Source organism: Calypte anna, chromosome 10 (assembly GCF_003957555.1).
Source record: "Calypte anna isolate BGI_N300 chromosome 10, bCalAnn1_v1.p, whole genome shotgun sequence".
NCBI lineage: Eukaryota > Metazoa > Chordata > Aves > Apodiformes > Trochilidae > Calypte > Calypte anna.
The window spans coordinates 5,054,651-5,067,179 of NC_044256.1; the positions used below are offsets into that span (position 1 = coordinate 5,054,651).

At 38.8% G+C, this 12,529-nt stretch overlaps 1 protein-coding gene across 2 annotated transcripts in view; it reads right to left on the reverse strand.

The window, feature by feature from the left end:
• MYO1E (myosin IE) overlaps positions 1-12,529 on the reverse strand; it is an 86,905-nt gene that overhangs the window by 16,559 nt on the left and 57,817 nt on the right. For both annotated transcript variants that reach the window (XM_030457281.1, XM_030457280.1), the window contains exons 18-20: positions 8,401-8,499; positions 4,489-4,633; positions 546-660 (exon numbers count right to left, since the gene is read on the reverse strand). In XM_030457281.1, the coding sequence (XP_030313141.1) occupies positions 546-660; positions 4,489-4,633; positions 8,401-8,499 (359 nt within the window). The remainder of the gene's footprint in view (positions 1-545; positions 661-4,488; positions 4,634-8,400; positions 8,500-12,529) is intronic.

Below are 12,529 nucleotides of genomic sequence, written 5' to 3' on the forward strand. Positions count from 1 at the left end.
AAGCAGACTTTTGGAGAAGTGATAACCATATTGGTTTAATATGGAAAAAATAGCAGAGCACTGACACTAATGCTTCATATAAGGATCCAGGTGAGTATTAAATCCATTCCTAAGGAAATACATTGATAGAAAGCTCAGCAGTTCTGATGAACTTGGAGCACTTCTGTAACTAAGGAATTTCTCACTCATTGCTGGAAATTAAAGATAAAACTTTCAAACTGAAAATGCTGTTTATTCACATAAACCCAGGTCACACAGCTTTTCCTTTTTCCCTTCCCCTGGAACATTCCTGATCTCTGTCCTACTCAGTCTGGCTTTATTTGGAGAGCAAAACACTGGGTTAGTCCAAGAAATCCACGCATGCAGAGCAGCCAACCTCATCAGTGGTACCTTAAGGGTCCAACAGTTTGCATTCACTCCTAGACAGTCATCAGCAATTCAATGTTTGCTCTACAGAGAGGGAAATATTTCCTTCATCTCTTGTGGCACTTTTTCTGCTCCTGGAACCATGTGTGAAATACCTGTCAGCAAAAGTTACAACTTACCTTCTTCTCTCATCTGTACATATTTTTTCCTGGCCACATACTTCCTCCATGCCTTCTGGATGGCCCTGGCATACCCATCATACTTCCTCTCTCTCATCTCTTCTAACAAAAACAGCTGTGCAAAGAGATAGTAGGGTGGGTCAAATAGTTTGCATGAAAAGTTCAAGAAAAAGCCATATTTTACTTTCAACAACTTTCCTGTGCATTTCATTTTAGATCCAAGCTGGTGCCTCTACCAGAACTATGGGTTCTGAGATCAGAATGGCAAGGTAAGCTGTCCTGGAAGAAATCACTGATGCTTGAGTGGTTCTGGCTCTTAACAGTCTATCCATTAATCCTGATAGCTAATGATGAAGGAAGAGGGATACAGATTTTCCCTGAAATATTCTACTGGTGCAATGCAACTTTTTCCACTGTGCATCCATCCAGACTCCATCTTCACATTTGCAAAAATTCACATTTCTGTTGTCAGAATGTTACCATGGGCATGTCTGCAATGTGTAACATAACACTCTGTTCACATGCAACTTTCTTCTCTATCTTAATTTCATACTCATTCCCACTGGCTCCATTCTTTCCCAGTTTGTCAGCTGCTCGTACAAGTATGATCTTTTACTTAAGTATGAAATAGTAAATGTTATCAGAATTCAAGTGGAAAACATGATTTATCAAAACAGAAATAGCAGGTGCAACATCTTTTTTGAGAATTTCCCAGGTCCCACTAAAATATAAGTATATTAAATGCACTATAAAAACTTCATAATTATTGTAGGATACAGCATATTGCAATATAAACTTCTGCATACTTTAAATGCAGTTAAATTTTTTCTTGTCTCATCAGAAGAGCAACCATTTGGCTAACAGTTACAGCACTAAATCAGTCCACTGACATGACTGTGGCTTATTATTTACCTCTGCTGTGTGTTACATATTCATAAGGACTTTTCTTCTTCCAAAAGAGACAAAATTAGTAAATCTGCTTTATCAAGAGGCAGACCTGGGCTTTAGGAATTGATTTTTAAATTTGATGCTCTAAACTGTGCAAATCTAGAAAAATAATGTTGTTCATACTGATCTTAAAAAGGAAACCTGATCTAGTGAAAATCATTTCCACAGCACCTCACTTGCTCTTGTATAGTTATTTATTCAGGTGTTTGATGGAAATGTAAATAACGAAGCCTCCTTTCTGCCACCCATACAACCCTTATTTTACAGCTGGCAACTCCCCATCTACAGCAAACTTACTAAAAGAAAATATCTTCACAAACACACAAGCACTAGATAAGGTTTCAGCACTCAGGCAAAAACTCCTTCAGCTTCAGCAGGGGCAGGATGAAGCCCTTGTGCAATTCACGTTACTATAACAATATTGATGTTGTCTCCTGTGAACACTCACCATTTATTTCTCTAATAATAATGCTAATTGCAAGGTCTCAATGCAAAACAGTCTGTCATCTGCAGCCAAGGGTGACAATTAGGGATGTTCAATGAAAACATCCTGTTAAAATATGGTTCATAAGTTATAAAATAAAAATACTGTATGATTTTTTTGCTAAAATATGTATTATAAAGCCTCCCCTCACACTTTTCAGCAAATGAAGTATTTTCCATGGGATTCACCACAGAAGATGCTATCTTTGGAGGTAGAAAATTGTCACTTGTTATCTAAAAGATTATTTTTCTCAAAAGTAATTTAACTTTAGCCAATACTTAACTAAGATGAGAAATCACTGTCTTTGCTACTTAGAAGATACAAATCAAGCTCCTGATTATTTTGCTCATAGAAATTTTTCAACTTGAAAAGTCACAGACTATTTCTGGTGCTTGCTTAAAAGTGGCTTTCATGGCTTTGCCCGACAATAAAGAATATGTATACAGTAACTGAAATCATTAATTTAAATTAAAAGACAATGCAATCAAAAAAAGTCTTACTACCTTTTCCAGTTATCTTCATGTTGACTTAACCTGCAGAACCTTCAGTAAAACTCACAGAAATGCCAATAAATGGCATATACATGCAATCAGGACTTCGTACTAAAAAAATGCACTAGAATGGAAAGATCCATCCACTGGAAAACAGTTTCTTCCTCTTGGAAACAACCTGGTAGCGTATCATGTTGCTGTACAGAATATTAATGTTTTGGCCACTTCAGAGTGAAGAGGAACTGGATCCATCAGTACTTATGTGAGCACTTGCCCACATGGCTATTAAACAGAAGACAGACACCAACAAGTATTTGAAAAAAACCCAGCAAACCAGGAGTAAGAGACTCACCCCATTTATGAAAGTATTGCTGCTGAAAAACTGTGCTCTTTTATGGGGCAAACATACCAAGCTCAAGGTATTTCAGCAGCCAGGATAGAAAGACAGTTCCTTATATAATTTATTACAGAAAACTGAAAACAAAAGAACCTTGACATTTTTGACTGATTTATCCATAAAGTAGCATAATTTGAGAAGACAGCCACCACACAAAAATTCTCTGGGTTTCTTCCCTTGATTGTTTATCTCCCATACTGAGAACGTATTTGGCTTGTAACAAACTGCAATGAACGACACAGGTGCAAAATAATTTCAGGGTGAAAACAAGACAAGGTTTGCTCCAGTGAAAGATAATTAATGCAGGCTGGAAGATGTTCCTTAAATTACTAATTCCTTTAATTACAAAGAACTGAATTGTCTGTATTAATTTAAATATATACTTGACCAGAATGTGTACTTGCAACCACCCTATAATAAATTCAACAAGGTCAACAGGAAAGGATTAAAAGTCACAACTGTAATGTCATGAGATAACCAAAACATCCAGTGATGTCCAAGGCTATCGCAATAACTTCGTGAGACAGAACTCCACAGGAATTTTAGGATCATGGCCTGTGCTACAGAGGAAGACAGACAAGCTTTCAGTTCCTTGTAACTTGCTAGCTAAGGTGTTGCTTGCAATGATCAAGTAGGATTAATCCTATACTAGAATCTCCTGGTCTGCCAACATACTCAAGTATTCTAGTAATGTACAACTTGAATGCTATATGCTTTATGGTATGCCTCTCAGATGGCAGGAATGTGAAGTCCTGAATAGAGATGATACTATTCTACCCCATTTCTTGAACTTGAAAAGTGTTATCTTTTTCCCCTTAACAGATCTTCCCATGTGACTGGACACAGCAGCATCAAAGCTTGAATTACTGCTGCTCTATGGAGCAAGAAGTATGTTTCAGGAAAGCAAAATTATAACAATAGAAGAATTCTGCTTTTATTTGGACGTGTAACTTCAGGTAAATGCAGCAAAAATGCAACCTAATCCTCAGCTGCCAGATATGCTATACAAACTAAGCCCAGTTGATTCTGATAAATAAGGAAAATATAATAGCTAACTACAGCACAATTTTTTCCTTCACAACTTTCATATCACTGGACAGTGATGTAAAATACCTTTTTTCCAACAGGTTTTGTGCAGTTAAGCAGCTGCAGGAATAAAACAGCTTTATGATGCCCCCTACAATGTTTTCTTTCAATGGGATTTCAAGTTGCAGTCATTGCACTGATATACTCATTGATGTGTAACATATTCTTTACTTGGGGGCTGTTCCACTTTCATCAGTAGTTCTTACACTAAGAGGAGGACCTATTTTCTTGGGCTAACAGTCATAGAGATGTTGTCATGCCATGATATTCCTTCATATGACAGATTCTCTGAAGGAATGTCACCATGTACAACCTGACACCAAAGCATCTTCATATCCCATCTCCTCCTCTTGGTGCATGAAATGCTCCTATGTATATCCCTGCACAGCCTTGAGGCAGCTGTGACCTACACAGCTTCATTTATATTCTTACACTTCTCCCACCTGAGCAGTTATCAAGCTCAGCTTCTGAGTGGCCAGGCCTTTTACTTCAGCAAAATAGTTTCATATTTAAAGACTCATGTTCTGCCACACTTACAGACTCTGGAGCTTTGATGAAGACTTTGGATTTCCCAAGCTGGTATTGGTCTGGATCCATGTTGACTGACTGAAGCAAGTGGAGAACTCCTTGTTTCTCTTCTCCCCTCCATGAAGGCCAGGTTTGTTTGGTTAGGATAGCATACCTTAACCACCAAGGAAAAGAGGTTAAAACCTGACATGAAACAGCAGCAGTTGCATACCACTGACTCTTAGTCAGTATTACCCTGGGGGAAGGGTTGACAATTTCAGCAGGACTTAACAGAAACTTGGATTGTGGGAAGATGCACAGTATTAGAAAGTTACTTGTTCAGCAAGACCAAACGACTGCACTCTCCCATTTCCAGATGCTGAGTTACTAGCAGTAGCTAATTAAAGGAAGTTCTGCAATCTCAGTAAGTCCAGGGCAAGGTTAGTTACTAGCAATGACTTGTGATCCAGATTTAAGTACCTACAACCTTGAGATTCTGGAGTCATTCCCAAGCACGTGGCCAATCTCCCACTCAAGCCTTCCCTGTCAGTTTTATTCTTACAAAAGGCCTTTTGTGTTTCTAAGCAAGTGGCCAGCTCATGCTTCTAACCCACCTGTTCAACAGCTGGTCTGCATTTAGCAAGGAGCCATTCTTGGCTTTATCCCTGAAAACCTTTGGCTTGGCCTCTGCTACGAGAGGGAAGATACAGTGGTGTTGGTGCTACCTGGAGCTGTACTGGGAACTGACCACAGAAAGGACTAGGGAAGGAGGCTGTAAGTGCAGTAATACCATGTCTTTGACAAGTGAGTTGAGTAGTGGTCTGTCCCATGGTATTCTTTTAAGCCTTGAAAAGGAGGTGGATGCAGTGTTGCAGCTCCTGTCCATTTTTTCAGGCTTAACTTGGGCTTATGGAACTGCCAGGATGGAATTACAAAGCTTCTTTGTTCCATTGATTACAAGGGGAGCACTTACAGGCTTTAGCTGCCTCAGTGTGTCTATGGGTAAGAAACTTCTCTAGCAGCCACTATTTAGACTGCTTTGACAATGAGGTTGGAGAACTCATTTCCCCCTCAAATCTTTTATGTTCTTTACTCTTGAAAATTTTTTAATGCCTTAAATGTACTCAAGTTATATAAACTAAATCATGCTCATTAGTAAAATTCAATTAATTATTCAACTAATAAAACAGAGGTAAGTATGGAGTTCCGTTTGTTGTCATTCCCAAGTTCTTGTTTCTTAAGAAGAAACATCTATCAAAATCACACCTAGGCATCTCCTATTAAAATCACACCAGGAACTGTTAGAAAATTCATTAAGGGAATGTTCATTACTCATTCCTGTCATATCTAAAATGTCATTCAGCAAGGAACCAGTGTCATGCAACTGAAATAACAGTACCACATGGAGAAAAAACCCAAACAATTAAGAAGGAACATACCACAAAACCCAAACACCTCTGAATAGCAAATATATGAAAAGAGAAAGGTAATTTATGAAGAATTCAATATGACTCCAAAGGGTCTGTTAATGTTCTGTTCAGATCCATTATTAGTTAAATGCTCAGGTACTATGCATGATGGTGTATGAAAGTAGCTCTTATACACTCTTAAATATAGAAGTATAATTGTTGTTTACAGACAATGTGTACACTTACATACTGGTGTAATTTATCAGTATTGTGGGATAAATAGATGCAACCTAGTAAGGAGTTGTAAGTTAAAGTAACTCCTAGAATATTTAATGAACAGCCTTTTTTGCTGGGTCATTATGTTCCACCAACAGTGCAGTTGTATAGGTGGGTCTAAGCAAGTCTGAATTTAATGGAGGTGAAGTTAATAAAGGTATTTGAAACCACTAACTTCCACACAAAAGAATTTGACACAACATTTCAGCAAATTACAAATTCTGTCCTACATCTTCAGAACTGTAATTGAGGGCACAGGGGAAAAAATTACTTATGCTAAAAGTTCTTATGTAAAGCTGTTAGGTACAAAATAAGAATGTATTTGAAAATTCTCCTTTTTCATAAAATTCATACTGGTGTGACATGTCCACAGGGCAGACGAAACAGATTAATCTGTAACATGAACAAATTAAGCATTCTGGAGTTTTGTAATGTGACAATTCTGTCACTGCTCACTGCTGTTTAGAAATAGCACTTTCCTCCAGCACACTTGTGGACGCTTCCCATCAAACCAGTCATGTCAATAACCACGAAACTGGGTTTTTCAAGCTTGTGTAATTTGCTCTTGCAGAGGATTTTGGCACAAGTACCGAGTGTGTTCTTAAAATGCTTCTGAAATAATTTCAAATCACAACTACTCCCCCCAGATACCTACTACAAATGCACAGTAAGCAGTTAGGTCCTATGTCTAAATATGGAGCATGGAGTTCAGCATTCAGACTGGTTATGCTTTGAAACACATAAGCCTTTTCAGTGCCTGTGGCTTTTTGCATGCAAATGTAAATTTTGCACATAAAAGTCTATTCAGCCCAGAAATCTCCACTTATACGGAGCTGCCAAGGAACTCCCAATGAAAACAAGTGTACAAGCATGCATTTCCTTTCCATCCCATGCCTCAGCCCACTTTTACTCACACTGACTCAGGGTGTCAGAACAGAGCTTGTTCTGGATGTTATGGAACTGTGAATGGAAAGGTTGCAGGAAGAGTTTTACTCATAACAAAACTTTAAATTTAACAAGACTACTTTGAAACAAATGGATGAATTCCATAAGGAATGGTTTCAGTTGGCTGTGGAGCTCTACATATAAAGTGAAATGTAGACATCTATTCACCATCCAGAAGTACCATGCAGCTTGCCTTTGTTCATAGCTCTCAGGATTTCTAGGCCTGCATGGCCATCACAATCAGTGTTCAACAACTTTGGAGACTGATTTAATACACATTATTGATCTTTTATTCTGTCCTGGCCACAGTCTGTGTTAAGTAATGCATCCTGAAGCATATTCATGTTTATACATCTGAGCTTGAAGATCATGAAGAAAAGAGATTTAATATGTGGCTCCATAATGGAAACTGAGTCCAGACTTCAAGGTATTTTAGGCCTGCCTATTACTAGATGATTAGAACGTTCTCTGTATTACCATGAAGTGATGCCAGTGGCTTTGTCCTATGCTGTCTGACAATTATAGTCCCATTTCTTGCAACAAGTGATTTGGATTTTTGTTTTGTATTCTCAAAGGCAACATAAAGAAACTTCCAAGAAAAGCATACTTGTTGTGTAATGCCCCAGTTTGGGGATTTAATGGTGGCATGTCTCAAATTTATAAAAAAAGGAAGTTGAATGTTGTATAGATTTTGAAACTGACATGATTTAATAAGATTTCACTAGCCGGTGGAGGTAGTTAATCATTTTAACAGCTGGTCCTACAACTCTGAAAAAAGGATTGGTCTGACTTGCTTTCATTCAGTTAACAGCTGCAGTGCTTTGAGATGTAGCCACTGGCAGCTGTTTGCACGCCAGTAGAAGGATATAATGAGCAATTTAAGTTAAAAACACTCAACACTTGTATGGCAGGCACGTCCTCTCTTCCATCATTGGGGAAGAAGAGCTCAGAGAGCTAGAGAAGCAACATTTTAAGTAAAGCTAGCAGTGAAGACACTCAGATTACAGGCTCTCAGCTCAAAGCTCCCCTAACTCTTTTTAACTTTGAGGAACCCTCTCCTAGCACTACAAAAAGAACTGAAGCTTTAAAAAAACCTGAAGCTTTAGGCAAGTTTGCAGAAAAACTAAAAGACTGTCAAAACCACAAAGCCGTAAGACTCCTTCAAATTTCTGTGCAATCTGGATCTAAGCAAAGTGAATGGGGAAGAAGAAAAGGTTCTAAGAAATGAGCAGCTTTCAAATCTTGCAACTTCTTTTCCTCCTCCTCATGAAAACAACTGTGATGTAATACTTCAAGATGAATATTTCCCTACCTCTGCAAAAACTTCTTGAAAATCCGCCTGTAGGCATAGCCAGCTCTTCTTACTCGAATATTTTCTTTCAGACCTAAGTATTCCACTTGATGCTTTACCCTGTGGACAAAAACAATACAAGATGTACAATCCATTTCAGTATATTTGTGGACTGAGGCATTTTAATATAATCTCTATCATATTTAAAGATCCTGACTTCTAAAATTAAAGCCCAGGTACATGAACCTATTCTTGCACATTAAGCCATGGGCACTGCATGGCAGGAAAAATAATCAGGGCAGGTAGACTGCATTACTGAAATGTATGTAGCAAGTTTACCATTGCTTTTAATTTTTTTTTTTATTTTTTAGTTTGACTTCTCATCTCCTACCTAATTGACACACGAATTTCTTAAGTAGTATTATTACCCATAAAAGACCAAGCAACTATTACATATACAACTACATAGCTGGTGTCCAAAGGATTGAGAAGCTGTTTTGTGTTCTTTTATTCTAGGTTTCACCTGTATTTTGCACAGCTGAAACATCAACAGTAGCACAAAGCTCTTTTTTGGTTGTTCTGGAGAAAGAACTAAGTCTGGAGAAAGCCCCAGCTGCCACACTGACAATTAGACATGTAATCACAAAGAGGAAAGCCAGGTCAGTATATTCATGAAAAGCCAGCATTCCTCCTAATTTTACCATGTTGTAAAAGAAGAATTTGAGTGTAGGCACATGACTGGCTGAAGCATGACTCATAAGCTTGTTCTTGGCATACTTTAATTACAAACAAAAACTGAGCCTGTACCAGTCTCATATGAAGTGTTAATGGCTGTGGAGGGACTCTGCTGCAGAAGTGAACTGGAACATCATTAACCCACTCACGACCATTATAGCTCCCTCATGCAAAATACATTCATTTCAGTTCTAAACAGGGAGCAAATATGACCACATGAATCTCAACACAGAAAAACAGCAAAAGGAAAAAAAAAGCTTCCTTTTGCCATCTTTACTCTTACTGGAGCTCTAGTATATTATTTTATGTTCCTTCTTATATATCCTGCTAGTCTGCTGTTTGATACTTGGAGATTTATTTGAAGAATTTCACTTAGCTTCCTTAACAATGTATGACTCCTGCAGTTTTCCTTTGCATTCCCTTTAATTCCTCATTGGAGACATGGCTGGAAGAAGCAATGTCAGATTTTAACTCTGAAATGTGGTGTTCATGGGCTTCTGTTGCTGTTGTTTTATAAGGCAAATTATAGCAGCTTTAGCTTTCAGTCAGAAATGTAAGAGCTGTTGAGATTTTAATCCTCCAAGTCTAACAGACAGTACATAAGATAGCATTTCATCAGTTAGCATGTAAGGAGCCATTTAATTTTGTTTTGCTTGTTATTTGTTTGATTCTACAAAGTATTTTTTAAATCCACAAAAAGTCCTGGTTATTTCAGTGTTTTTTCTCTGGTTATTTTGAAACGTTACATTTCAGGATACAGTGCATTGCCCACTGATACTTTTTTTTTTCCTTTTTTTGGTTGAGACATTCTTTTCACATGACTCACAGTATAAAGGGAAAAAACTTTTGAAATCCCATGCTACGAATGACTAAAGGCCTTTAGTTGTTTCTTCTTTTTAAAGAACACTTGTGAGAGGTGTTTTACTGAATGATGAGTGATACTGCTCTTATAGCTTGTATTAAAGAATACTGCACTAAAATTTTAATCTTGCTGTGTTCAAGGAATAAGGCATATTTTGTACCCACTCCAAGAATTCTGGTACAGTAGAAAGCTGGTGGACAAAAGTACATTTTCCTGTTTATAGCTTTCCCTCCTGTTCACATCTGGAATAATGCACTGGAGCAACAGTATTACTCCCAATTTCTTACTGTCCTGCCAGTATTAGTGTCCAGCAACAGAGAATTTGAGACATTTTTCTGTTTTTCCTTTTCTTTCTGAGAAAAGGCATACTGAAAATCTCCCTCCAGGCATCAACCTCAAGCAGGTCAGGGTCTAGGAATTCAGCTAATGCAGCAATTTTGAATACAATTCCAAGTGGCTGTGCCAGGACTTGAATAAAAACACATTTCAAGAACACCCCAATTTTTGGAATAACTAAGGCATTATCCTAGGTTTAAATATTACACAAGGTCTCTGTTTCAGTGCTAAATATTGTGGAATATAGCAGTATTGTGGAAAATAGCAGTAGATGTGGTTTATCTTGATTTCAGTAAAGCATTTGACACCGTCTCTCACAGCATCCTTGTAGATAAGTTGATCAAATATGGGTTTGGTGATCAGGTAGTGAGGTGGATCAGGAACTGGTTGAAAGGAAGGAGTCAGAGAGTTGTAGTCAATGGGGCAGAATCTGGTTGGAGGTGTGTGACCAGTGGAGTCCCTCAGGGGTCGGTACTGGGACCGGTGTTGTTCAAGATCTTCATCAACGACTTGGATGAGGGTATAGAATGTACCCTCAGCAAGTTTGCTGATGACACTAAGCTGGGAGGAGTGGCTGACACACCAGAAGGCTGTGCTGCCATTCAGAGAGACTTGGACAGGTTGGAGAGTTGGGCAGGGAGAAACATGATGAAATTCAACAAGGGGAAGTGTAGAGTTTTGCATTTGGGGAAGAACAACAAGATGTCCCAGTATACGTTGGGGGCTGACCTGCTGGGGAGCAGTGTAGGTGAAAGAGACCTGGGGGTCCTGGTTGACAAGAAGATGACCATGAGCCAGCAATGTGCCCTTGTGGCCAAGAAGGCCAATGGCATCCTGGGGTGCATTAGAAAGGGTGTGGTTAGTAGGTCAAGAGAGGTTCTCCTCCCCCTCTGTTCTGCATTGGTGAGGCCACACCTGGAGTATTGTGTCCAGTTCTGGGCCCCTCAGTTCAAGAAGGACAGGGAAGTGCTTGAAAGAGTCCAGCGCAGAGCTACTAAGATGATTAAGGGAGTGGAACATCTCCCTTATGAGGAAAGGCTGAGGGAGCTGGGTCTCTTTAGTTTGGAGAAAAGGAGACTGAGGGGTGACCTCATCAATGTTTTCAAATATGTAAGGGGTGAGTGTCAGGGAGATGGAGTTAGGCTCTTCTCAGTGGTGACCAGTGATAGGACAAGGGGTAATGGGTGTAAATTGGAGCACAGGAGGTTCAAGTTGAATATTCGAAAAAATTTTTTTCCTGTAAGGGTGACAGAGCCCTGGAACAGGCTGCCCAGGGGGGTCGTGGAGTCTCCTTCACTGGAGACATTCAAAACCCGCCTGGACACGTTCCTATGTGATGTACTCTAGGTGGCCCTGCTCTGGCAGGGGGGGTTGGACTAGATGATCTTTCGAGGTCCCTTCCAACCCCTAGGATTCTGTGATTCTGTGGAATTATTCAACAGCACTACAAAGCTGGAGTGACATGGCTTCTGCAAGTGTGAAGACAGACAGACAGGTTTTGTGAAGGGTTTTTCCCTTTCCAAGTGACATCAGTAACATACTGCTAATAAGCAGATTAAACATATTATTGCCATCACACTGTCTATGGCAGTATATGTATGATACAGCATTATGGGATTGCAGAAGAACAAAACCCTAAACCAACATTTAGCACAATATCTCATAAACTCAGTTATATTTTCTATTTCCTTCATCACAGAACATTCTCACAGTAGAATCATGAAATAACAAAACTGAACCTAAGTTTGAGTTGTCATATGCATAAAAATTTGTCTTCTGCCACATATCCCACAGCATATGTATCCTCTTTGAGTTACTAGTACAACAGATGGGAAATCAGAGTTTGAAATGGGAGAGAATGTTAGGATTTTTGAAGAGGGATGAAAGATTACCATTATAAAATCTACTTTGATTTGTGTCTGATTTTGATAGTATATGATCATTTGTACTTCATTTGTTGTCAGTAGCTGCTGGATTTGCCAAATATCATCCCCATTATGGGAAAACAAGAAGAAATCTTGCCCATTTTTTCTCAAAAAACAGCTTCCTGAAAGCTGGCCTTTTCTCAGGACTAGGTTTTTGTTTGGCTATTTCACTGGTTTCCTAGCAACACCTTCCACAATAACAGGCCTGTTTTCCAATATGTAAATGATTGATTTTAAAAGCCCCTCAACTTAGAGTAAAAAGTTTTAGACATACTTTTCCCAGGATCACTTA